General features: G+C 41.7%; 3 protein-coding genes and 2 long non-coding RNA genes across 11 annotated transcripts; 3 read left to right on the forward strand and 2 right to left on the reverse strand.

Annotated features, from left to right (window-relative positions):
• Positions 1-8: 8 nt before the first annotated feature.
• Positions 9-17,932, reverse strand: LOC110117068. 2 transcript variants are annotated; one of them, XR_007278500.1, is made up of 8 exons: positions 17,784-17,932; positions 16,339-16,625; positions 12,496-12,790; positions 9,811-9,933; positions 2,727-2,879; positions 1,931-2,073; positions 156-317; positions 9-85 (listed from the first exon to the last, which is right to left on the reverse strand). It is a non-coding gene; the product is annotated as an uncharacterized LOC110117068 (long non-coding RNA). The 2 variants fall into 2 exon arrangements; XR_007278499.1 differs by having other exon boundaries at positions 1,931-2,082.
• Positions 4,076-6,707, forward strand: LOC105687235. Of its 2 annotated transcripts, none has more exons than XM_012402700.2 (3): positions 4,076-4,731; positions 5,904-6,086; positions 6,401-6,704. In XM_012402700.2, the coding sequence occupies exons 1-3, from the start codon at positions 4,678-4,680 to the stop codon at positions 6,536-6,538; spliced, it is 375 nt and encodes a 124-aa protein (XP_012258123.1). In that variant the 5' UTR covers positions 4,076-4,677; the 3' UTR covers positions 6,539-6,704. The 2 variants fall into 2 exon arrangements, with proteins under 2 accessions (XP_012258123.1, XP_048511598.1); XM_048655641.1 differs by lacking the exon at positions 4,076-4,731 and adding an exon at positions 4,869-5,836 and having other exon boundaries at positions 6,401-6,707.
• LOC105687277 (ras-related protein Rap-2a) lies at positions 9,220-20,023 on the forward strand. Of its 4 annotated transcripts, none has more exons than XM_048655636.1 (4): positions 9,220-9,975; positions 17,573-17,685; positions 17,791-18,235; positions 18,499-20,023. In XM_048655636.1, the coding sequence occupies exons 2-4, from the start codon at positions 17,591-17,593 to the stop codon at positions 18,805-18,807; spliced, it is 849 nt and encodes a 282-aa protein (XP_048511593.1). In that variant the 5' UTR covers positions 9,220-9,975; positions 17,573-17,590; the 3' UTR covers positions 18,808-20,023. The 4 variants fall into 4 exon arrangements, with proteins under 4 accessions (XP_048511593.1, XP_048511595.1, XP_012258210.1 ...); XM_048655638.1 differs by having other exon boundaries at positions 9,221-9,975; positions 17,794-18,235; XM_012402787.3 differs by lacking the exon at positions 9,220-9,975 and having other exon boundaries at positions 17,545-17,685; positions 17,794-18,235.
• LOC110117067 lies at positions 18,080-21,791 on the reverse strand. 2 transcript variants are annotated; one of them, XR_007278505.1, is made up of 3 exons: positions 21,636-21,791; positions 18,403-18,687; positions 18,080-18,246 (listed from the first exon to the last, which is right to left on the reverse strand). It is a non-coding gene; the product is annotated as an uncharacterized LOC110117067 (long non-coding RNA). The 2 variants fall into 2 exon arrangements; XR_002305749.2 differs by having other exon boundaries at positions 18,426-18,687; positions 21,636-21,789.
• On the forward strand, positions 21,670-22,778 carry LOC105687278 (protein dj-1beta). Its single transcript, XM_012402788.3, has 4 exons — positions 21,670-21,812; positions 21,950-22,111; positions 22,224-22,413; positions 22,520-22,778. Exons 1-4 carry the CDS (start codon positions 21,723-21,725, stop codon positions 22,645-22,647), a joined length of 570 nt encoding a protein of 189 aa, XP_012258211.2. The 5' UTR covers positions 21,670-21,722; the 3' UTR covers positions 22,648-22,778.
• Positions 22,779-22,859: the final 81 nt, after the last annotated feature.

Raw genomic sequence — 22,859 nt, forward strand, 5'->3', positions numbered from 1 at the left:
CAATTTCCTCATGAACTATTCAATCACCTTGGCTACCAACAAACAGTGTCATCAATCACCTGGGAAATTCTGTACACCGATTCTTCTGAAACAAATACGAAACATTCTACTGGTTATGAATTTCCAGATGCTGGAGGAGCCAAAAGCCAACAAACCTGCATTTTCCAACCAACGTTGCATCCACATCCAAATAAAACTGACACGTAGCTTCACTGTTGCTTGGGTCTATTGTCCAGCCCCCAAAATTGCAAATGTCTGGAGACTGTAGCCTCTGATCCTCTGACTGTTTTTTCTCGAGAGACCAAGAATGCAATTACCTGAATGGAGGAGTAATTATAATGACATGTGATCATTAGTATTCGTCAACGTCGGGGTTGTGTTCAACTTCGATTTACAGGCTATGCTTCGATGAAACGTCGAAGGTGTGTGACGAGTTTTTGATCAGCAAGTTCTTAGATCAGTAAGTTTTGACGCTATGCAGCTAGAGTAGCACGACCTTAGACTTGTTTCCAGATTTTGACCAGATATTTCTTATTCTTTCCTACTTCTCCTGATTTTCTTTAGATTTCCAGTAGATTTTTCAATTCATCTGCCAATGACTGCATCTTTCGGCCTTCCTGTAGGGGTCCTGTAATCCAGAACTGAAGGTGCGTCATCCTGGATTCATTCCCGATTTTTTCTTGATTTTTTGGGATTTTTTTCCGATTTTTAAAACATGTTTGAATTTCAGTGCTGTTGGTCACGTGGCCGCACTCGCCGATACAGCTAGTCCTATGTGGCGGATTTTCCGTGAACTACTAAAACGAGTTGCGGCCAGCGCCATCTTGCGGATTATCGGCGAACTAAAAAAAGATGGCGCCACCTGCAACCGACCACGTGGTCGAGAAACGAGTGGGGCCCGTCACGAGGCTAGACGCTTCAGTAGTTCACTAAAAATCGGCCACATGGCGCTAGCTGTATCGGCGAGTTTTTAGTTCACCAAAAATCCGCACATAGCGCTAGTTTGGTCACGTGACCAGACCACGTGACGTCATCACATGACGTCAGAAGGGCGGAAAAATTCAAACATAATTCAATATATCTGAAAAAAATCGAAAAAAATCCCAAAAAATCAGGAAAAAATTGAGAATGAATTTCGAATGATATGCTTCCAGTTTAAGATCATCAGGCGCCTCTTAGGCGTCAGGAAGATGCAGTAATTGAAAAATCAATTTCAAAATTGAAAAAAAATCGAAAAAAAATTAGGAAAAACAGGGAAAATTCCGAAACAATCTGGAAACAGGTCTTAGGTCCGGATACTTCTTCTGCACAGCATCAGAAGCTTGCCGGGCATAGAGGGGCTTTGTTCATTATCAACGATCAATTAAAAATGGAACAAGATCTCGGAAAAATGGGGAAATAAAGAAAAAAGGATCCTTAGGCAGTGATTCTTTGTAATTTGATTTCGCAAACAAGAATCTGATTACAAAATTGACCAATGACCAAAAGCTTCAAAGATATTACAGTTTCTCTGTATCTTCAAGCGGTCAAGCACAGTGATAATCCCAACATTTCGATGAGTTACTAATTCAAGTAAAATATATTTAATCCTGAGCTCAAAAAGCGTAGTCATGCTAAAAATCGAGAGACTTAGTGGCTCGGATTGAATCTGATTGCAAAAATAATCGTCAATCCGTACAATATCATGTAACATACAGATATATGACATAAAAATTGCGAATGCGAATATTTTTGTAAAATTAAGTCGTGAGTTACGGTAACAGTTATCGAGTTCACCCCATTTTTTCGCTGTTCACGGTGCAAAATTGGCGATTACTCAATCAATTCGATGAATAGATTGATCCGATTAGCGGGTTCGAATTTTGAGCTCAAAATACGAAGAGTGGGGAAAAAATGTTGATTTCTTGCCTAGAAATCCAAAGGGGCTTACCTTAGATTTTTCAGACGTTTGATGCGAATTGAAACGAAATAAATAAGAATGAGACGTTCGGGGGATGGATCTGGTTATCTCGTCCGTTATCTTCATTCGACTCATCAGCCACACGAATTATCCCATTCGAATCAATGGAAAATCTGAAAAATCTAAAATTGTAAATCTAATGAAAATCTGCAGCGACCTTTGGCCTGGATAAAACAATCCCCATATCAGTCAACCCATTTTCAAATATATTGTATTGCCGAACAATTGTGAATTCGAATCCATAAAGCCGCGCATTGTCCCTTATTCCGTATATCCAGATTCTGATTTATTTCGGCGTGAAATTGTTTTAGGGACTGCAGATTGCGAGTAGTTTTATTTATTTTTTCTTCAATTCTTTATCTTTTATTTCTCACCCTCGCCGACGCCGTCATTTTCGTTTATAAAAAACCGTCAATTATTCTGTCAAAAAGTTGATGCTCTTTTTCAAACCACTCTGCAAAAATCAGAACCCTTCGCCCGATCGACTGTTCGTCTAAATTTTAATCGTAACTCTTTCTTCCATTTCAATCGTAATCGTTTCCGATCTCCGACAAATCGCTGGGAAAATCTTCCCAAACGGACGAAAAAAAAAAACGCTCTTAGCTTTTTCGACTTGAGCTCATGTACTACGTCCACGTTACGAACGCAACGCAGCAGCCCCCGATGATCGTTTTACTCGACGCGACGTCGATCCTCGCGAAGGTCGTAGTTTTATCTTTGCACTTAATTTAACGTGACACAGTGTTTATCAATTACGTATACCTACCGTGTATTATAGTCCTCCACGTGGCCAACTTCGCTGACCTTTAACAGCTGGGTACCACCCCGTACCTCCTACATGTATTCGTATCGCTCAGGATACGTGCTGCGAGGAACACTATGGCATAAACTTCCATCTCACCCCTGCACCGTCGTCGTCCTGAAAACGAAAAAAAAAGATATAATATACAAGTAATTACCTCAAGGGTGGTATAACGAAGTATACACCCAGCGATTTTCTCAAGAGTGCTTTTCACGATTACAATTTTTCTGGTTTCAGTTTTACCATTATTTTCTCACGTCCTTCCAATCCCGACGTGTTATACTCACGGAAAAAGTAAAAAGCTGAATTTTCAGGGCGGGGGCGGCACGCGGGGGTGGTGGTAAATTTTTCGTAACCTGTTGCTGTGCTTTACGAACGAAATGTGGTATTCGTAGCGATATACTTTCGGTAAAGGGATCGGAGAATTGAAACGCAGTTGCAACCGACCGCGACGGAAATTCATATCCCTGCGTCCGTCCTGATTCGACGGTATATGCTACCTGTGGATATGGTGCGGAAATTGATCGCGAATGGATCACGCGTGCAGGGCAGAGCGAACGGGATGATAATTACGGTCGTTGCGGATTGAATGAAAATAAAAAAAAAGGCAAGAATCCGAGCGACCGAAAATACGCGAGGATAAGAAAAAGCGGGACGGCGGGGAGGGGCGGGGAGGACGGGGAGAAGCTGGCGCGAGTCGGTTAAATATCAGCGAGCTCTTCATCCATTACTATATCCGGTTTACGCAATATTTTTCGAGCTCGGAAAAGCGCGAATTTAACGAGTTTACGACTGACGAAAATCGTCGAGCCTCTTTCACTCCCATGGGCCCGGAGTATAGGATCCATTAATATTTTATGTACGGACGCTAAAAGAAGAGATTTCCATCCGAATTTTATGCGCGAAACGGAAGAACGGGAGGAAAATAAAAATCCCAATTTCGATAGGAAAGGGAAAAATCTGACTCCCGAATGACGAAATTCGTAATTCAGGAAAAACTTTCCAACCGTCGTTGTCGTTGATTTTTTTTCTTGTTTCTTATTTTTTTTCTTTTTTTTTTTTTTCTTCTTTCAAAACGTACTCCATTCGCCGAAAGGTCGAATCGAATTATCGGTCGGGTCGTCGCGAGACCTTCGCCAATTGAATACGTATTCATCGAGGTGCGACGTATACGCGACCAAATTTAATCAGCGTTAATCATTTTCACCGATGATTAACCGTGCGTAAATTTAATGCTACCGGCCGATCGAAATTATGGTTTTACACGTACGCTGGCGCTACCGATCTTTTGTTTATTATCCCGAACGGTAGTTCGCCGCGATAGTTTTAACTTTAAGCTCAACAACTGCGGTCTGTCCGTCTGCCACCAACTACCGGGCAGTCACAAACTACAACGTCTTAAATTCGGCCCGAGTACAAGGCGTGCGCCTCCTTGGAACCGCGTTGAATCGTCGAATTCCAACGCGATTGAAAGTAAAAGAGAAAGCAAAAAAAAAAAAACCGCATCGCGAGTCCGTCGCTAAACCGTGATTTATAAATAATCGCTCTCAAAACTGAGTGTACGAAGTTTTTTTTCCTCTTTATTTCCTCCCTTCCGATCGGGCGTCGGTCGTTATACGCGTAACGTCAACCCCGCGGTGGCTTTTCCGCTATTTTTTCAATCCCTCTTAATTTTGTTTCCCGTTTTTTTGATTTTTTTTTTTTTTTTTTTTTCTTCTCTCCAATCACGAAAGTATAATGTATACGGAGATCCTAGTTGTGCGCGGTGATGTACGATAATATCGATTAACAACGATATCGTTGCAGTTATTCGTTTCATCGTCAGTTTGATTTTTCCTTTCGAATTTGTGAGAAAGAGAAATTTTTTGAATTTTTTTTTTTTGTCACACCTGAATAAAATAACTAATTTCCGATCATGCCGAAATCGGAACTCTCTTCCCAGAATACCTTAAGACCCCTTACCGCATCTGTGAGTATGTGTAAATCGATTAAAAATTTTCATCACCCATTAATTAATCGAACCATTCAATTGGTCGTGGTCAGTTTTTGTCCTGTGAAATTTTTTCAACGATCGTACAAGGACGTTCCTTCGATTTTTTCACGTTATCACTCGAAATGAGTGAAAAAATGGGGAAAAACTAAAAAGAAAGAAGACAGAATGAAGAATTTCTATTCTTTCACGCGTTCGACTGTAGGTTTATATATAACGTTCGGTCGAATGCAGCTACTCTGGAATTGGTTTCGTATAGGTCAGCCGCGCAAATTTAGTTTACAGTCCGCTACCCGTCATCATACCGCGTTAGCTTCGAACCGAACGCATCTAATCGCGACAATAAAATTAATCACTCCTTGGCTAATCGCCGATGGATTTTGAAACAGTTCGAAAGAAATCCACGGCGGTCGTGCGAAGAACCGTAGGGCGATTTTCCTCCCATGCAACCGAATGCGAATCGAACGGTTTATTTTACCTGCGTGTAATTTAATCGATAAATATATATATCGTCCGATTTATTGGGTGCAGTTAAAGCGCGTGGAAACGCGTGCAACGTACAAACGAACCGGATGTGATCGCGGACGGCTCGAGGAACGTGAGAATTTCAATTTACGAACAAATCCAAAAAAATTTTTCAAACGCCGAAAAATAAATCCGGGGGTATTTTTTATTCCACCCCGCGCTAAGCTCTTCGTCTCTTTCGTTCGTACTTTGCGGTTAAATCCCCCGGAGTTCGGTTAATTCATTTAGAAGTTTAAAGGGCGGTGGAGCGAATTATGTAACCATTGAAGCCAGTTTACACCCATACACACCCTGCACGCGAAGAAGAAGAATGAAGAAGAACAGATTCGCCTTTGAAATTTATCTCGCACATAACTTCGGGCATTTTATGTTTCACCGGTATAAAATATTTATAGATCATACGCGTAACGTATACCGTTACACATCCACGTTCGAAACTCGTGAGAAAATCATTCATTATTCCGGAGGGGAGAGGGGGGGGAAAAAAAAAAAAACCGTAAAACGAAAATGTGAAAATCATTGGACGTTGTTCCCAAAAGAAAAGTCTCTCCCATTGCACGTACGTTTCCTAGATTTTGATTTTTCTTTGCCATTTTGAGTGACAAATGTGGTTTAAAAATTTTCAGGAAGATCGGCGACGAACGGGACGTTACGTAGCCGGAGGTACAGCCCTAGCCGTCACCCTCCTCGCCTTTCACCACGTGCTGATGAGGAGGTCCTCGAGTCTGGCCGGAATTTTCGTACCGGTTCTGATCATGACGATCTACGTACTCTGGGTCCTGTATTCGGCGAGACGAGACAGACTGAAGGTAGAAAAGTGATTCGGACGCCCCGACCGAAAAGAAATATTTCCATCTCGTCCTTCTCGTCTCTCGGTCGCTCGGGGGTTGAAAAAAAGAAAGAATCCAGAAGAATTACGCGCGATAATCGCGTCGAGCCGATTTCACCCCCGAATTTGGCAGCGGGGCAAAAAAATGGGGGTTATTTTTTCTTCGATTCCGATTCGTCCAGGGAGCAACCCCCGCGCGTTCGCTACACAACCCCCCGCCCCCCGTTCTATTCCTCCCGTATGTTTTTCCTTCTCAAGTTTTTTTTCCCCTGTTTTTTTTTTCTCCTTCTTCAGGCTGCGAGACGAACAGCGTCCGGTATGGAGTTGGCGAACGTCGTTAGCAGCACTCCGTTGCCCATCGATAACGCGGACCGGGTTACAACGACGACGAATCATTCGAAGGAACAACGAAATTCTCAAGATGTTACGTAAAGGTGTGATTTATATTATACACCTCACTCCGAGTGGGGTACGTCGAAGATGACGCATATATTTCATGAATTGATTTTAAATCGAAAATTGATTTTATCGACGTTATATATTTTGTGGAAAATAAATAAAATACTCAATCGAAATTCTCGTCAACGTTCGATCAAATTTTTCGATTCGAGCTACTCGAAATTTCGAATTTTTTTACGACGAGGCATACGTCGGCGCGAATGCGGTGATTTGATTGATGTACCGATTTTTTCAGCTTTTTGGTTTTTATTTTCTCGCTGCGGGTAGTAGCTTTTTCGCGGGTTACACCCTTCTGGTTCTCACACCCCGAATCGCGTTGATCGTGCGACGATAGAATTTTTTCGAATATTTTCATCGTCGCGGATCGAAACTTTCGTTAAAACTGTGTCGAGTGTCGAGTCCTTTTATTTTAACTCCCCTTTCTTCCGGTTTGGAAGTGCGATTTCTTTCTTCTCTTCATCCGTCGTATAAAATACGAGGCCTTTGCTGTGTAGATATATATAATGGGAGAAGTATAACCTGTTGCGAAAAATCGATAAGACGTTTCTCCAACAAGTTAAATCCGGGATAGGGGAGGACATTCTGTGTGTGTATATACAGGTATAACGATTTTGCGCGAATAAAAGATACGGAAATAAAATAGATTATTTCCGCGGTAACAAGAAAAACCGTTCACCGTTTAAATTCTTTCCTATTCCTTTATTCTTGTCACTCGGTACGAATCGCTTTGGTCTATTTTTTTTTTTTTTGCAATTTTTTGTTTTCAATTTAAAGGAACGAGAGAGAAAAAAAATTTTCCGGTCAAATTCTTCGATATTCCATTCCGATGAATATGTATTTTAACTTTTGTTCCGACGAGTGGAAAAATAAATTCGAAAATGACCGTGCGGGGGAAGAGAGGAGGAGAGAAAGGGAGGTAAATCAAAAAACGAGAGAAGTTAAAGAGATACGACATGAAAAAAAAAAAAACCAGAGAGGCCGAGGTGAGATTGAAAAAATATCGATCTTCAATTATGATTATAAATGACAAAAGTTTCGCCGCGATTTTGATAAGCTGTTAACGTTGATTTTAATGGGATTTTACGGGGAGGGAACCCGTGCGGATGATAAAAATTTTTCAAGGAACAGGGCGAATCGTAATTTCGCCGGCGTTTCGCGAAAAGTTCGCGTTACCCCAGAGTCGAGGATAGTCAAGGTCGGGGGTTGATACACCTCCAGGAATATTACCGAAAATCCGAGTACGCGCGGTGCCACTGTATACGTGTATTTGTTCTTCAAAGTTTCGCTCGAGAGGCGCCTAGTCTGCAAATGTGATTATACGCGTAAATCCCTTCGCCATTCGAACGTTTGCGGTCACCCCTAAATCATCGTCGGCACGGGGCGGACGTTGGATGTAAAATAATAACGGTAGGGAAAATAAAAAAAAAGGGGGTGGCAGATCGGGGGTGGGCAATTTTCGAGGCGTTCGAAATACGGGTAAACCCGATGCCCCGGGATTTTGGAATTCGACGACCCAGTCGTTCGCTTTTTCGCAAAAAATCCCCCGACGCGATTGGACGATTCCGCGGCCGCGAACGGAATCGGACGTAACATCAAGGAGAGTTTGCGGAGAATAAGAAGAAGAGGTAATCCGTCGAACGGTTTCTGCGCTGTAATTTACGGGGGTAAAACCGTTCGTCGAATCCACAGGCAAATCAGCCTCCCCGTTAATTCGAACCCCCCGTTGAATCCCCCTCTGATCCCTCAGCGCGGACCCTTCTCATCGCGCGTCGCGGCGTCGCATGTTTTACCGACATAGGTATACATATATACTGCGCGAAATTGGGAGAACGAGAACCCGACTCTCAACCCTTAATTCGCCGTTCGCCTCCTACCCAAAGGTCATCCGTGTTCGGAGGCACACCGGCGTATCCGTCATCCCCTCGACCGTTTCGGATCAGTTCACATCTGGACGCGAAAGCGTTTACCCTCGCGGGAGATCCGGGGGGGGGGGGGGGGGGGGTGAAAAAAAAAATAAACGGAAAAAACGAAAAGTTCCCAACGATAAAGAGAGGCGCGTGTACAACGCGGTATTGTATAATAGGTGTTCGATGTAAATTCAGGGAATTTATCAAGCCGTCGATTATTTTCTTCGCCGATCTTTTTTCCCTCGCGCTCCAGAAGAGCGGGGATACAGTAGACGGAACGATTCGACCGACATCAGAATTTACTCTACTTTCCTCCGACCTTCTACCCGAAAGGCGGTCTTCGGATTTCGCCCACGCGATATACGTGTACACGCATTACTCTCTCGATGCAGGAGGAACACGGAGGGAAAAAAAGTAGCGAGAGAGAGAAACGAATGAGGGGGAGGGAGGAAAAAATCGGCCCCCCGTAGCTCGTCAGAGACGAGGGGGAGGAAGGGGCGGGTGGAAAAAGGAAGGTAAGGAGAGAAAGAAAGTGAGAAGGTTCGAGGGTTGAGGTCCCGAGGCACCGTGGCCGCTGCCGACAAGAGGCAAGAGCAAGGGTTGGTCGTTTCGAAGGAGGTAACGGGGAGGGAATTCGGCGGCGAGAGGAACGGTGGCGGGGGGCGGTGGCGGGGTGGCGGTGGATCGGCGAGGGGGTGAAAGTCGAGTGGTGGGGTGGGGGAAGTCGATCGCGCAGTCGCCGACTGGCAGCCGTGCCGGGGACTCCGATAACGCGACGTACCGGACAGAGCTAGCTCGTCACTCACGTCGCGAACCGCGTCGACGATCGTCCCTCGCACTTCCCTCAATTAGAGGCATACGTACGCGCAAATACACCGTACGTACGTACGTTTATTGGCACGCCGTATATATCGATCCGAGTACAGAAATCGTTCGCACGCAAAGGGCGAGCAAGATAAACGGAGGGAAAAGAACGCGAGGGTAAAGGGGGAGATTTGAAATTCAAATTTCGAACGCAATTTCGCTTCTACATTCGCGAATATCAACTTTCCCGGCGGCGTCGAACGTTTCGCGTGAATTCGCTGATTTACTTCAAACTTTTTTCGACTCGAAAAAAAAATAAAATAAAATAAAATTTGCCGATATTCAAAGACGGGAGCAGGCTCCCGTTTGTCCTTCGCTCGGTGAACGGAGAGGAGGTGCGATAATCGTTGACCGAGTAATTCGATCGAAAAACTTAAGAAACCAACGAACTCGGAAAGTTTCGTTCGCAACAAACGTGCGGAAACGAGAAACGAGAACAGACTGAATAAAAAGAAAAATAAAAAAAAAACCAACCTCATATTCGTGTGAAAAAAGAATCCCCACTTCTTCTTCGTCTTATTCTTCCGCAACTTCGAATCCCCTGCCAGTCGGTATTCTACCTGTTGACCAGAGACCACCACCGCATTCCCACGGGACCTACAACGTTCAACTTTATCACTATTTCGAAGAGAAATCAAGGCAAGTTTACAATAAAATCGATATATATTTATATATATACATATTTAATCAAAATTTGACTATTTTATTCCTGATTTTCTAACATCCCGAAACTGCTATTGGAACTTTACCCTCATAAGCAGCGGCGATGAGAGTTACGAAAAACTAGAAGAAAGTAAGGATTTTAACTTTAAATTCGCTGTGTCTGAGGACAAAGGTAATCAAAGAATCCCCCGCCCCATCCCCCAAAAAAAAAAAAAAAAATGGAACTCCGAGGGACAAAATTCGAAGACGATACCCTTCCAATTTGCCGTACGTGAAACACACTTTGCATTTCTACGCGCGAAGTGTTTATTTTATGTACACGGCGAAGCCTCTATGTAAATTAATGTTTATCCTAAAACCGGCACATGCATCTAACGTCTGACTACGTGTACGCGTACGAGTGTACATGACATAAAGCGAGAGACGGATAGGGGAAAGAGAAATATAACAAAATCCGCAAGTATCGACTGTGCCTTGCTGCTTACAGTGAGAGAGAAAGAGGGAGAGTTATCTCAGGTATTACCTTACGTCAATATCTACGGTGCGAAGAAATTTAACCGATACAACAATATCAACGACGAAAACGACAACAACAACAATAACAATAATCGCGATAATGATAATAATTACTAATTACCGATAAAAAATTATCGCCCCGTCGCATCCGATATTATATATGTATAATATAACGCCGGAATATTTATTTTTCGCTCGTAGACAATACGTCGATTTTAATAGATGATCGGATATCGCGTGGTATTATTTAACCGACGCACACGGAAAATTGATGGACCCCGTGGGATTTATTTAATTAGCGCGACGGATTAAATCGGCTAGCGTTCAATTATCGTGTTGCGTATTATATACCCTACTGGGATGGGCGATGTCGAAATTAAAAACGAGATAGTTATGAGGAGAATATTATCAAAAAAGTTTTTGCCAGTTTTCTCATTCGATTCACCAGACACGCAACGACTCGGCGCGATAGTGCTCGCGAGTAGAGAGAAGAAGAAATTTTGAGAAAAAAAAAAAGGGTGGAGGGAAAAAAAGAGGAGGATAAGCCGTTTTCTCGCCCTCGCCGCGACCGGAGGATAAGTCGACTTGCGGTCGGTCAATTATTTAACCTTCGAAGAATTACGCTCTACGGATTCAAAGAGGATCGGGAGCTCTTAAGCGCTAATACCCGTGGGTACCGTAAATCTCCCTTACAAGGCCGCCGCGCGAATGAAAAGGACGAGTTCGCGAATCGAACGGATGCATCCGTCGCGCGTTGGAATTTCTTCGTTCGCGTGAGAAAAAAAAAAAAGAGCGAAAGATTCGCGTCGTACCGCGACTCGAACAACGCCTCGGGGCGATAGTAAAAATGACAAATCAGCCGCGTATCCCGGGTCGAGAGGGTAGGATAAAAAAATTAAAGAAAAAAAAACAAAAAAAAAAGACAAACAAGAGCGACGGACGCGATAAAGAAGAGCTTATAGCCCCCGGCGATCTGCTCCTGAGAAATTTTACCCCGAACAAAAAAATAAAGAATTTTATACACACCGGAGCACGTAAAGTGGAATTCAAACGACCTCGTAAAATAACGGGGCTGAAAAAAATCGAACCCTCTCTACTCCCTTTTCTCCCTAAACTCTCCTGCTCGTTCTTACCCCCCCTGTTCGAAAAACACCGCGGCCCCTGATTACCCGCGACCCGCGCGACACGCGTCGCGTCGCGCGGGCTGCGGTCAGTCAGGCGCCGCGGATTTTTTTTTCTCAATCACCCCCTTCGCTTAAAAAGTCACGGTAGTTTTCGCGAAGGAGAATAAAATTCAGGGGCGAAACGAAACGCGGAAGATTCTTCGGGGCGGTGGACGGAAAGCGAGGGAATAAAATAGAGCGATATAAAACGAGGGAGGAAATAAAGAATGACCGCCGCGTTGGAAAGCTCCGTGCCACGGGAATACGCGTTTTCCCGGGTCTCTAATTTTCTTCAAGTTTTTTTTTTTTTTGGTCTCGTTTTCTTTTTATCCGGTATCATCATCGTTATCGTCGCTTTTTTCATTCACCTTTTTCGGTGGTTTTCTTCGACGCCCGTTCTTTTTTTTTTTCGCTATTTTCTCTCGTTCTCCACCCCCTTTTTCACTCGTATGATTTATGTCGCGGTTTCGTTCGACGTTGCACGGGTTGCCCCGATGTGATCCGTTCCTACGGGACTCGCTGACCCTAAATAAACCAAGTCCAACGGTTTCACGGCATCGGACATTCGCGCGAACCTACCAAAATTAAAGCTCCACGTCGCAACTGAATTATCAATCGATGGGCTTTTTTTATTTTACCCAGTTTTTTTTTTTCTTTTTTGTCGACTCTCTATCTTCCCACGGTATTTTATCGGGGGGACGCACGGTGCGAGATGTGTATACACATTTTTAAGCCTGTACGAGGACCGTGTACAGATACACGCGAAAGGAAATTGGAAAACTGATTTGAAAATGTATTCTCCTTTTTTTTTTTTTACCTCGGATGCTTGATTCTTTTTTTCAAGACCTCGTCGATCGGCCAAAATTGCCAATTTGAGGCGGCATTTTTTCCATCGTACAGTCACCTCCTCCGTTTTCCTCCTCTTCCTACTCGCCCGTTTCCACCGCTTTCCGTCTTGATTTTTTTTTTTCTTTCTTTCTTTCTCTCCTTTTTGTCTTTTCATTTATCTCCTCTGCACGGAAACGAAGAGAAGCGCGGAATAAAGCATCGGAAATAAGAAACGGTACGGAAAATTTTCTTTTCGGCATCAAAGCGAACGTTGACATCGTGACCTGAATAACATTGAAAAATCACAGTAAATAAATATGAGGTGAAAAAAAAAAAAGGAGAGAAAGGAAAAAGCTACGTCGTGCGCGGGTCTCACATTTGGGACAAAATGATTCTCCGTAAGGTAAAAAGAGGAGTAACTTTATTCCGGGATCCCGACGACCCGGAGCCAAGATTCCGAACGTGTACAATAATATAGGAAAATACTAGGTGGTGGCTGTGTACGTACAGCAATACAAGGGATGGTTTGGTTTGGTTCAGTTCAGAGCTGCGGATACGCTCACCGTACATATCTATACATGTATACGTATAATTTTCTGCAGGGTCGTTGCCCTACTCTACTTTCCACTGGATATTCCATATAACCCGGTATTACATGCCGCATGCGAACTGCGGCTGCAATAACGCAACGTATAAACTGAACCGCTACGCGACGTACCTACCGGTGGCCAGGGGGTCGTAACGGACCTCCTGACCTCTCCGGACGTTGAGCCCGGAACGATGAAAATTTTGCAAATTTCAAATCCCCCTGTTTCCAACGCTCTCCGCTCGCCCCGATTAATTTCTCTATTCGACGGTCGGATTTGCGGTTCTGGAAAAATAGGCGACCGGACCCGGGGGTCGTTGTATCGATTTGCGAAATTTCCCTGCCAAAATTTTTCCCACGCAGGGGTGCGGCGTACCCTCGTCGTGACGTCGAGTTTGTACGCGGACGCCGGGGCGATCGGACGAGACGTTTTAAAATTTATAAATTTAATCGATATGCCCCGTCAGTTTCTCAAGTTTTATGGGAGGAGAGGCGAAGTTGCCGCTGCATTACTCAAAGAGATACTTCGCTACCTCCTACGTAAGCGTCTCGCGGTCGGATTCAACAGCTTCTCTGTATAATAACAACCCCCCCCCCCCCCCCCCCCCGTTAAGATATACGAAGTTAATTCGTCCGTAAAATCGTTGAAAGCCGCGAGGCCCTCGAGCGAAATTAAAGTATCATATTATAATACACGTATTGAATATGAAATTTTGCGTTTTTTTTTTTTTTTTTTTTGCTTCCGATTCTCGAGAAAACAAATTTCCGTCATTCGATCGCATTCGCCGCATTAATGCCCGACTGTTCGTCTCTTTTCTTTTATTCAATTTCGATTTCCATTTCAACAGCGCGCCGACGAAACGAAGAAACGGGAATAATTTTTCCATAGAAATTCGCAGAGGATAAGAGACGCTGTTTTATTCGACGGGGAGGTTGCATTTTCCGGAGATGCGTTCGAGCGGTACGTCGAATACCGCGTCCGTGTCGAGTTAATGTTCAAGATACGTGTAATCGAGGATGTCTCGAAGATTCGACGTGCTGCACGGGGGTGCAGGTCGTTACACGGCGTCGCAACGTCCGCAGTATATTTCATGGAGCATGAAAGTTTTACGAGTATTCCTCCGTGCAGCCAGGGATAATACGGATAATACCGCACGTCGCGTGGTACGTGACACTTTTTTTTTTTTTTATCATTATTATTATTCTTTTCATTTTTCGAGTTGTCCAGTATTTGTGTACGCTTTTGAAAATCAAAGTACACAAAATATAGCAAATATGCGATACGTAGTCGATACAAAAAATTACACGGATCCCCCCGAGGCTGATAACGCGATACGACGCACGATAATCTTCATAGTTACGATATCAATCGTACCGAAATCGATCGGACTAATTTTGTCATTTTTTTCTATTCATTTACCTCCGTTACACCCCCCTCGAAAAACCTGATCAATAATTACTGCACGTCGACCGCGACGACGAAGATAGGAAAAAAAAAATTTTCGACAAAAAAGTGTCGCAAATTTTCCTGAAAACGTAAATTTCTAATTTCTAATTTCAGTAAACCCTCGCGCAAGGTGAACGAGGGGGCAAAATTATTATACGTAGGTACAAGTATTAAATGTGCAACCATATAAATTCGCTCGGTGATATGATTTTAACGGGACCAGTTTATGCCTCGGAATATTCCCGGCTCGATGTAATTGAATTCGTAAAATGAGCAATTTGCTATTTTTTTTCTCACTTCAATTATTTACGGTGCATGTAATTGACGGCCGTGTAAACCGAGACGTCGAGTTCATCGCTCGAGATGCGAATAAATATACATGTATATATTTCCCAAGGAATTCAATTTCCCGCCTTCATTTTCCGTCGACGGAAAAGCTCGCGGCGAAGAACGCCTCGTCTCCATTCAGCGGGGCGATTTTTCGCAAAGATCTTTCGAGTTTCGGACGGGGCTGCGGGGGTGTGCGGGAGTAAAAAAAACGGAAAAAAAAGGAGAGCGCCCGAATTTCGCGGCCGAAATAAACGAAGACAGTTTTCTATTAATACCTGCCACGCGGCGCAGCTGCTTTTTTATAAGAAAAGGGCAAAGGTCGCGCGGCCGCCATTATTATGTAAACAGGGGTAGTCGTGTAAACGATCCTCGCTTCTTATCCTCACCCTTCTGCCGATCGAACGCACGCGTAGACTCATTTATTGCGCGGGTGAAAAACTGAAACCGAATAAATCGAAACGAGAAATGCCTTCCGCGTATACTCGCGCGTTTCTAGCGGGAAATCTTCGCTCTGCTCCGGCCGGAGGATGAAAAAATTCGCGAACCGAGTAGAAGAAAAGAAAATGGAAGTAACGGAAACTTTTCCGACACTTCGGAGTTCGATATACCTATACGTATAATCTATGCCTTGGACCTTTTTCACTTTCTTCGGTTTTTTTTTTTTTTTCAGATTTCTTTTTATTCGCTCCGCGCCGAATTTCAGGCTCCGATAAATCTTAGCGCCACCCCCGTCGCACGTAACGTGTGCATAACGTACGGAATATTTTCCGAAAGAGTCCAGGTGTAGATTTTCTTTTTCCGTTTCAATATTTTTTCGCGCGCTGCCTCACGGAACAAAAAAATATGTCGTCACATTTTCGCGATGACGAAATTAAAGTATTTTCGGCGTGTGTTACTCTCTCCTCTCCTTTTTTTTTTTTTTCTCACTCGTCCTTTTTCGTTACACAGGAGGTTGCAGAGGTGATGTTATTAAACGAATAAATCACCCCGGGGGATGAAAATTTTTTTATGCAACGTTCGTACCGTATGCCTAAAATGTAACGGAGGCGGAGGCGACGCGACGCGGGTAAAGAAAAAAAATCAAAAAAAGGAAGAAAAAAAAAATATATACGAAACAACCCGCAACGACAATAATGAGCCGAATTTTAAACTCTGAAAAACGCTCTCGACGTAGGTACGTTCGAGTCTGATGTATGTGTGTAACGTTTCATTGAATTTTTGTGCAATCGAAATTTCTTCGAAACGTTTTTGAACCGAGGCGAAAAATATCCGGGCGCCAAAGCAGAAGATATCGCGCCAAGAAAGGGGATGAAAAGAGTGAGGGAATAAAAAATGGAGGGAGGGTGAAAGAGGGAAAGAAAAAAGTAGAGAATCCCCGTTCGAGGGACCGTATACAGATATTATAATATCCGTACGGGGAACAACTTGGGAGTGTATCAGACTCTTAAAGTGCGTCTTTTCGCTCTTACCCCCGTGGCTCGGGCTCGCGCGAACATTTTTTACGTTGGGTCAGGTTGGGTTCAGGTTCAGGTTATTCCTCGGAGCAGCTTCCGAGATCCCAGGGATTTCTCCCTCCTCCTCCTCTCGACTTCCTTCCTCGCTTTCTTCCTGTTTTACTTTCGCCCCACAGGGTGGCTCAATCGAAACGCTACCCGCGGGCTCACGGTTTCTCAGCGGCGAACCGAACGGATGTTCGCCAAATTTACCGTCACCCGCCGTCGGTTTTTTTCATCCATTATCCCTCCTTCGTTCCTTTCTGGTGAAAATATTACCGAAGATCAAAAATTGGCAAACGAATAAAATCGTACAATTTAAAGACGTAGAATTCTGACGACATCGTCGCGCCTATATTCGGTCGGATTATTTCTGGTGAAATCGGTTTTTTAGAAAATTTCGAAATCTCCTTTACTTTCCTTCAAAATTTTTTTTATCATCTCGTCAATTTCCTCGCTCAGGTGGACCTCGTACGTCGACGAGGTACCTGCGGGGGGATAAAACGTAGATAGTCGGGTAACAGAGTGCGGAGTGGATGAATGAGAAAAAGGACCTCGTTCCGCATTATATTTATGAAAGGTCCGAATCGGGTGAAAATTGTTCACCGAGTGTAAAATGGTGATAAAGTTACCGCGCTTCACGACTCTGTACCCAACTACTGAAAATAGAACGGCAAATCCTTCTTTTATTACGGGATTACTTCCTCTACATCGGTTTCCTTTCGTTTCAATTTTTTATTTTCCCTCATCCCTCTCCCAGGAAACTCTTCAACTTTTTTGCGCAATAATTTTCATGTCGCGCTGCGAGGAGCGCGACATTCCACACCCTCGTTTCGTTCGTTGTCCTTGCACTTATTAGTCTGAATATTTTAATTCCCGGCAACAGCTGTTTGTAAATTTTTGATTAAAATAGTAAATTGCAAAAATGAGAGGGATAAAATTATGGAGAGAAAATAAAAAATAGAAAAAAAAAAAAAAAAAAAATTAGAAACAAAAAGAAAATGGAATTGCGTTGTAGGGGATTTATTGACGTTGGAGATTGTTGCCATCTGGATGGGTTGTTTGCGGAAAATCTGGCGATATCGTATAAGCGAACAGATACACGTATACAGGTATATCACGTACCCGGCATGTTATATTGCATCAATCTTTTTGTTTCACGTTGATAGCAGAATTTGTACAATCTTGATTGAAACGTTCGGTTTTACAGATTGCGGGACGGGGAAGTATGATGAAGAGCCGTCATCAATTTCGTCGGCGTTTCAGCCTCCAACCGTCCTCGCTCAAGGAGGAACAGGAGAAAGAATTGCCGAAAAATAACAGGTGAGCGAGGGAGGAAAATTTTTCGTACGACGCAGATTTTCGCGGTGTATCTTCGTCGTACGAATTCGAGAAATGTCGAAGTTAATAATTTTTATTACCGATCAGCAGTACGGAGAGATTGTCCGCGGCCAGCGAGAGCGAGGGTAACGGTACGTCGAAGCAAACGGAGAATTCGTTTCGCCATAAGATAGTGGTGATGGGAGCAGCGAAAGTTGGCAAATCGTCCATAATAAGCCAATTTCTTTACAACACCTTCTCGCCGAAGTATAAGAGAACCATCGAGGAGATGCATCACGGTGACTTCAACGTCTCCGGTATTCAATTGACTCTCGACATCCTCGATACTTCCGGTGCCTACGAATTCCCCGCGATGAGAGCCCTCTCCATCTCTTCCGCCGATGCCTTCATCCTCGTCTACGACGTCAACGATTCCAATTCCTTTCTGGAAGCCAAGGTTCTCCGATCGCAAATACTTGAAACGAAAGGATACGCCGCGGTGCCGATCGTCCTCGTGGGGAACAAGGTCGATTTGGCCGACGAGCATCGCGAGGTGAGACGCGTCTGCGAAAAGAAAAAGTTAAAAAATTAACACCCCCGTAATCCTGAACGCCGGTCGTTTCGAGTACAACGTCAAGCTTTCTCCAAAATTTCAATTTTTTAAAAGAAAGCAAAAATCGTTGTAGTGTACTCGAAGCGACCTTGGGAAGAAAATCGTACCTCGGAAAGTTTTTTCTTATTACCGTCCGTTAAAATTCAGGAGGTCGTTTTCAATTTCCAATTATCATCCCCCCCTAATCGAATTTCGTTGATCAGGTCGACAAGGAGAGCACGCAGGCGTTGGCGACGGTTGATTGGGAGAACGGTTTCGTCGAGGTATCGGCGAAAGACAACACGAATATATCCCAAGTGTTCAAGGAGCTCTTGATACAGGCTAAGGTGAAGTACAACTTGAGCCCAGCTCTGCGTCGTCGTCGTCGTCAATCTTTACCGCCACCCCAGCATCTGAGCAACAATTCGACCAGAGTAAGTACCGCCCATGTTCCATCGCCCTCTCAATTACAACATTTACAACAGATACGCGAGAGAAACGACGCAAAAAGGAATTCCTGCGTCCTCTCATAATCTGCATAAAACTCTAGCACTTATTTTACACGTACATACATTTATATATATACACATATATTGTATATTACGCTATTTACATTGATATATATATAGACTGATGTTTCAAATATTACATTCCCGAAAGTTAATAATTAAAATATACAAATATACGGTATACCATGTCGTAGAGTAATCGAGGAAAAAAACCACCAAAAAAAAAAAAAAAATGATTCATATGTAGCAGAAATTGGTCAAGGACGAGAAAAGAACACGATAATCACGATGTATAATCGTTAATGAATGTAAACGATGATCGTGACGCACGATGATTTATATCGGCAATATCTCACGTCTGTATAGATATATTGATGTGTTTATTATTAATAATCTAAAATCAAAAATTTTCACACCAGACATACCCTATGTAATATATTAAAGAACAAAATATATACATACACGTGTATATCATGTACTTATATAAAGTGAGCCTTGTCAAATAAACACGCAATAATAGTATTAATAATAAATATATTTGATCGTATCACCGTTACGTGATTGCAAAAGTAATGACAAAAAAAAAAAACGATAAAAAATAGAGAAGAAAAATTTTGACAATTTCGTTCAGAATTTAATCATTGCATGCAACGTGATTCGTACATCTTATTTCTCGATGCTCAAGAGCTTTGATTTTCGAATAAAAGTTATAGACACAACATTTATGCATACAGGTATGTCGGATGTACAAATACATCTATATATAAATTTTAATAATTAAAAATTATCATTTCAAAATTATAATCGTAATTCTGATAGAATACTTCGTCGAGTATAGATAAAATATGTAATCGATTCGGTATTGAAGAAAAAAAAAAAACTGGAGAATAGCAAAAGATGGAAGAAAAAACAATTATTCTATGCACGGACTACGACAGAACTATATAATCGCTAGTCTCCCCGAACTAATATCGCATCAATTTCATTATTCTAATATTAATTGCAACCTTAATTAAAAGAAAAAAAAAAAAAGGTTTCGTCAAAACTATAATTTATCATTACCGGCGTCAAAGACTGTCGTTCAAAATGTACCGATGTCGAGAGTAATAAATGAATAAAAAAAGTAAAAAAAAATAAAAAATAAAGAAAAAACGGGAAAATGCAAAATGAAAAGACAAAAAATCAAATCTATCGATATATGACTGTGTTTTTACTACTTTTTACTACGACGCTATTATATGAATGTAAAAAAAAAAAAAGAAATTATGTAATGTCAAAATATATGGTTAAGCGAAAAACCTGAAAAAAAATATTATTTATATTAGTTGAAATCATAGTTAAGTAACTCTGTAAAAAAATGGCCCCGAATTAAACATGAAACTGAATTTTTTCGTCTATCCGAATGATTATTGGTATTATTTTCTCAACTATATCCACTTAGAGATAATCTGAGGTGTCAATTAAACATTTTTCAACCCTCGATAATTGTTTGTGAGTTTCTGCAGGGCCATATTACTATTATTATAATAATTAATGAAAGAAAAAGAATTAAGCCGATTAATCAAACTACATGGAATGATGTATGAGAAAATAAATACCTATATAAATTATATATAATACAAATAACGATATATATATATATATATATATACATAAATATATACAGTTTTCTGAAAAATTTTTCCCCTGTTATACTACGATGCAATCTATAGTAGATAATTCTGAAGCGAATATAATGACCTACTAATCGATTAGTTCCTTCGAAATAGATGAAAAGAGATTGATGTTTAATGAAAGATAGAAAAAAAAATAGAATATAATAAGTAAAATGATAAATAAAATATCTACTCGTTCGTGGATACATTGGATTATGTTGGAATATAAGTTATAGTAGACTTTGGCCTTAGAAATGAATTCGATGAATTTTATTTATTGAAAGTTCCTCAACTTTATTGATCTCATGTTTAACGAAGAAGAAAAAAGACAATGCTGATCTGCCCAACAGATTGTAATGTAATGTATAATTTAAACGTGTGATACTTTATTAATATCGATTTTACTATAATCAATTGCATATCTTTTTTTGATCTTGATCGATTTTAATTAATTATACTGTATAATGTATAATTATCTGATTGAAATCTTGTTTAAGAAATTTGATAAAAATTTCTTACTATTAATCATGTCTAATTGTATGTATAATTATATTTTACGTTGAGAAAAACAGAATAAAGAAATGAGCTATGTCTAAATTATTCGCCATTGATCTCTCGAAAATTTGTTTTCAGAAAATTGTTTTTTATCTAAAAATCTAAAAGTACAAATCTGTAATCAACGACTTCTGATTACAGACGCCGTATTTGGATAGTGGCGCCCACCAGGCGGGAAACAACGGAGGCTGGATAAAAAGGAGGTAAGCTTGGTAGTTGAAAATTACAATTGTTAATCTGAAATGTTTGAATACTTTCTCTGCAATTTTCAACTATTAATTTGCCGACGTTTTTGAATAATTAAACCTCGATTTTTTGGTGAAGCAACCAAGCTTTCAAGTTGGAGCAAATGGTGGATCCAATGTACCCAGGATAAAAATTCAAAAAACTTTTTGCTGAATAATATTGTTACTGACTTTTCTAGAACGAAGCTTTTAGGACATTCCAGACTAATTAATATAGATAAATATAGATAAGTGGTGTCAAGCTATTTTGTTTATTTTGAATCATTGTTTCAATACCGGCTTTTCCAGTTTGCGGCTGCGCAATTCTTCACGCTTAGAAAGCGGATGTTGATGGCTTGCAAAAAAGCTCATGCGCTGCGCAATTGACCAATTTTATTACGTTTAGATCATATGTTACCGTGTGTTACCGGTGTTTTGCGCTTCACCCGAATTAAGACTTCGACTCCTGTAAGCTCGACGGTTTTTGACCAGCATCCACGTCAACATGGCAAAGAAAACAGGACTTCTGCTTCTAGCTGAGGGAGCTGAGGAAATGGAGGCTGTAATAACTGTCGATGTTCTCCGAAGAGCTGGGGTATAAGATCTGGAAATTATGTAAAATAAATGTTCAGAAACCTTGTCATTGTTTCGTGTACTCGATTAGAAATGTACAGCAGAATACGATGGCTGATTCTCTATGGCACGATGTTATTTGATCTGTATATTTTCCAGGTTCTCGTCACTGTTGCCAGCGTCGGCAATAGTAATATTGTTACCTGCAGCCGAGGAGTGAAAATACAGTCCGATGAAACTTTATCTGATGCAACAAAGGGTAAGACTTATGATGTAGTAATCCTACCTGGTGGACTTGGTGGATCCGAAGCATTAGCTAAGGTAATGAATAGACATGAATAGCTATTGTCATGTTTGCTATCCCCCAAGCTATTGGATGTCATTGGTCTTACACGATATCCAAGTTCTCGATGTCTTTTTTCAAAAACTCCAGTCAGAGGAGGTTGGTGGCATTCTCAAAGATCAGTTGAAAGGAGACAGATTAATTGCTGCTATATGCGCAGCACCAACTGCGCTGAAAGCTCATGGAATAGCAGAGGGAAAGAAAATAACCTGCTACCCGTCGATGAAGGATAAAGTTGAGGGAGCTTATACATGGGTGGATGAAAAAGTTGTGATCGATGGTGAGAGAAAAAGCACCATTGTCATTAGGACTGGAGTTTACATGACATTCTGCAATAGTAGTCACTGAAATTTCTTACCGTTGCTTCGTTTCTCTTGATAATACAGGGAAATTGATCACCAGCCAAGGGCCTGCAACTGCTTATCTTTTCGGACTGGCTATCATCGAAACATTGATTGGTAAAAAAGAAGCATTGACCGTTGCCAAAGGTATGTTGTGTGGCGATTACAAGTAACAAGGGAGAATAAGATTGCAAGCAAAAATGACGCAGTCTGGGTAACTATAAATATTTGGTTTGGATAGTTCTTTTTATAAATAATGATCTGTAATGTGGCGAATAAAAGAAAAAAACAGACTTCCCAAAGATGTCCGCCAGTCGGTAGAGGTACGTCTTGATAATTCAAACGTCCCATTTGACTTATGACTCGGGATCGATTGTTCGATATG

This window comes from Athalia rosae, chromosome 5 (assembly GCF_917208135.1).
Source record: "Athalia rosae chromosome 5, iyAthRosa1.1, whole genome shotgun sequence".
NCBI lineage: Eukaryota > Metazoa > Arthropoda > Insecta > Hymenoptera > Athaliidae > Athalia > Athalia rosae.

Excerpts from the sequence above, each read along its gene's own strand:
- LOC105687235 (XM_048655641.1), top strand. The coding sequence starts at position 5,588 with ATGAAGAAGAACAGATTCGCCTTTGAAATTTATCTCGCACATAACTTC. Across the intron at positions 5,837-5,903 it reads AAAAGTCTCTCCCATTGCAC|GAAGATCGGCGACGAACGGG; the intron begins GTACGTTTCCTA and ends AAAAATTTTCAG. Across the intron at positions 6,087-6,400 it reads CGAGACGAGACAGACTGAAG|GCTGCGAGACGAACAGCGTC; the intron begins GTAGAAAAGTGA and ends CTCCTTCTTCAG.
- LOC105687277 (XM_048655636.1), top strand. The coding sequence starts at position 17,591 with ATGATGAAGAGCCGTCATCAATTTCGTCGGCGTTTCAGCCTCCAACCG. Across the intron at positions 17,686-17,790 it reads GAATTGCCGAAAAATAACAG|CAGTACGGAGAGATTGTCCG; the intron begins GTGAGCGAGGGA and ends ATTACCGATCAG. Across the intron at positions 18,236-18,498 it reads TGGCCGACGAGCATCGCGAG|GTCGACAAGGAGAGCACGCA; the intron begins GTGAGACGCGTC and ends TTCGTTGATCAG.
- LOC105687278 (XM_012402788.3), top strand. The coding sequence starts at position 21,723 with ATGGCAAAGAAAACAGGACTTCTGCTTCTAGCTGAGGGAGCTGAGGAA. Across the intron at positions 21,813-21,949 it reads ATGTTCTCCGAAGAGCTGGG|GTTCTCGTCACTGTTGCCAG; the intron begins GTATAAGATCTG and ends TATATTTTCCAG. Across the intron at positions 22,414-22,519 it reads TGAAAAAGTTGTGATCGATG|GGAAATTGATCACCAGCCAA; the intron begins GTGAGAGAAAAA and ends TTGATAATACAG.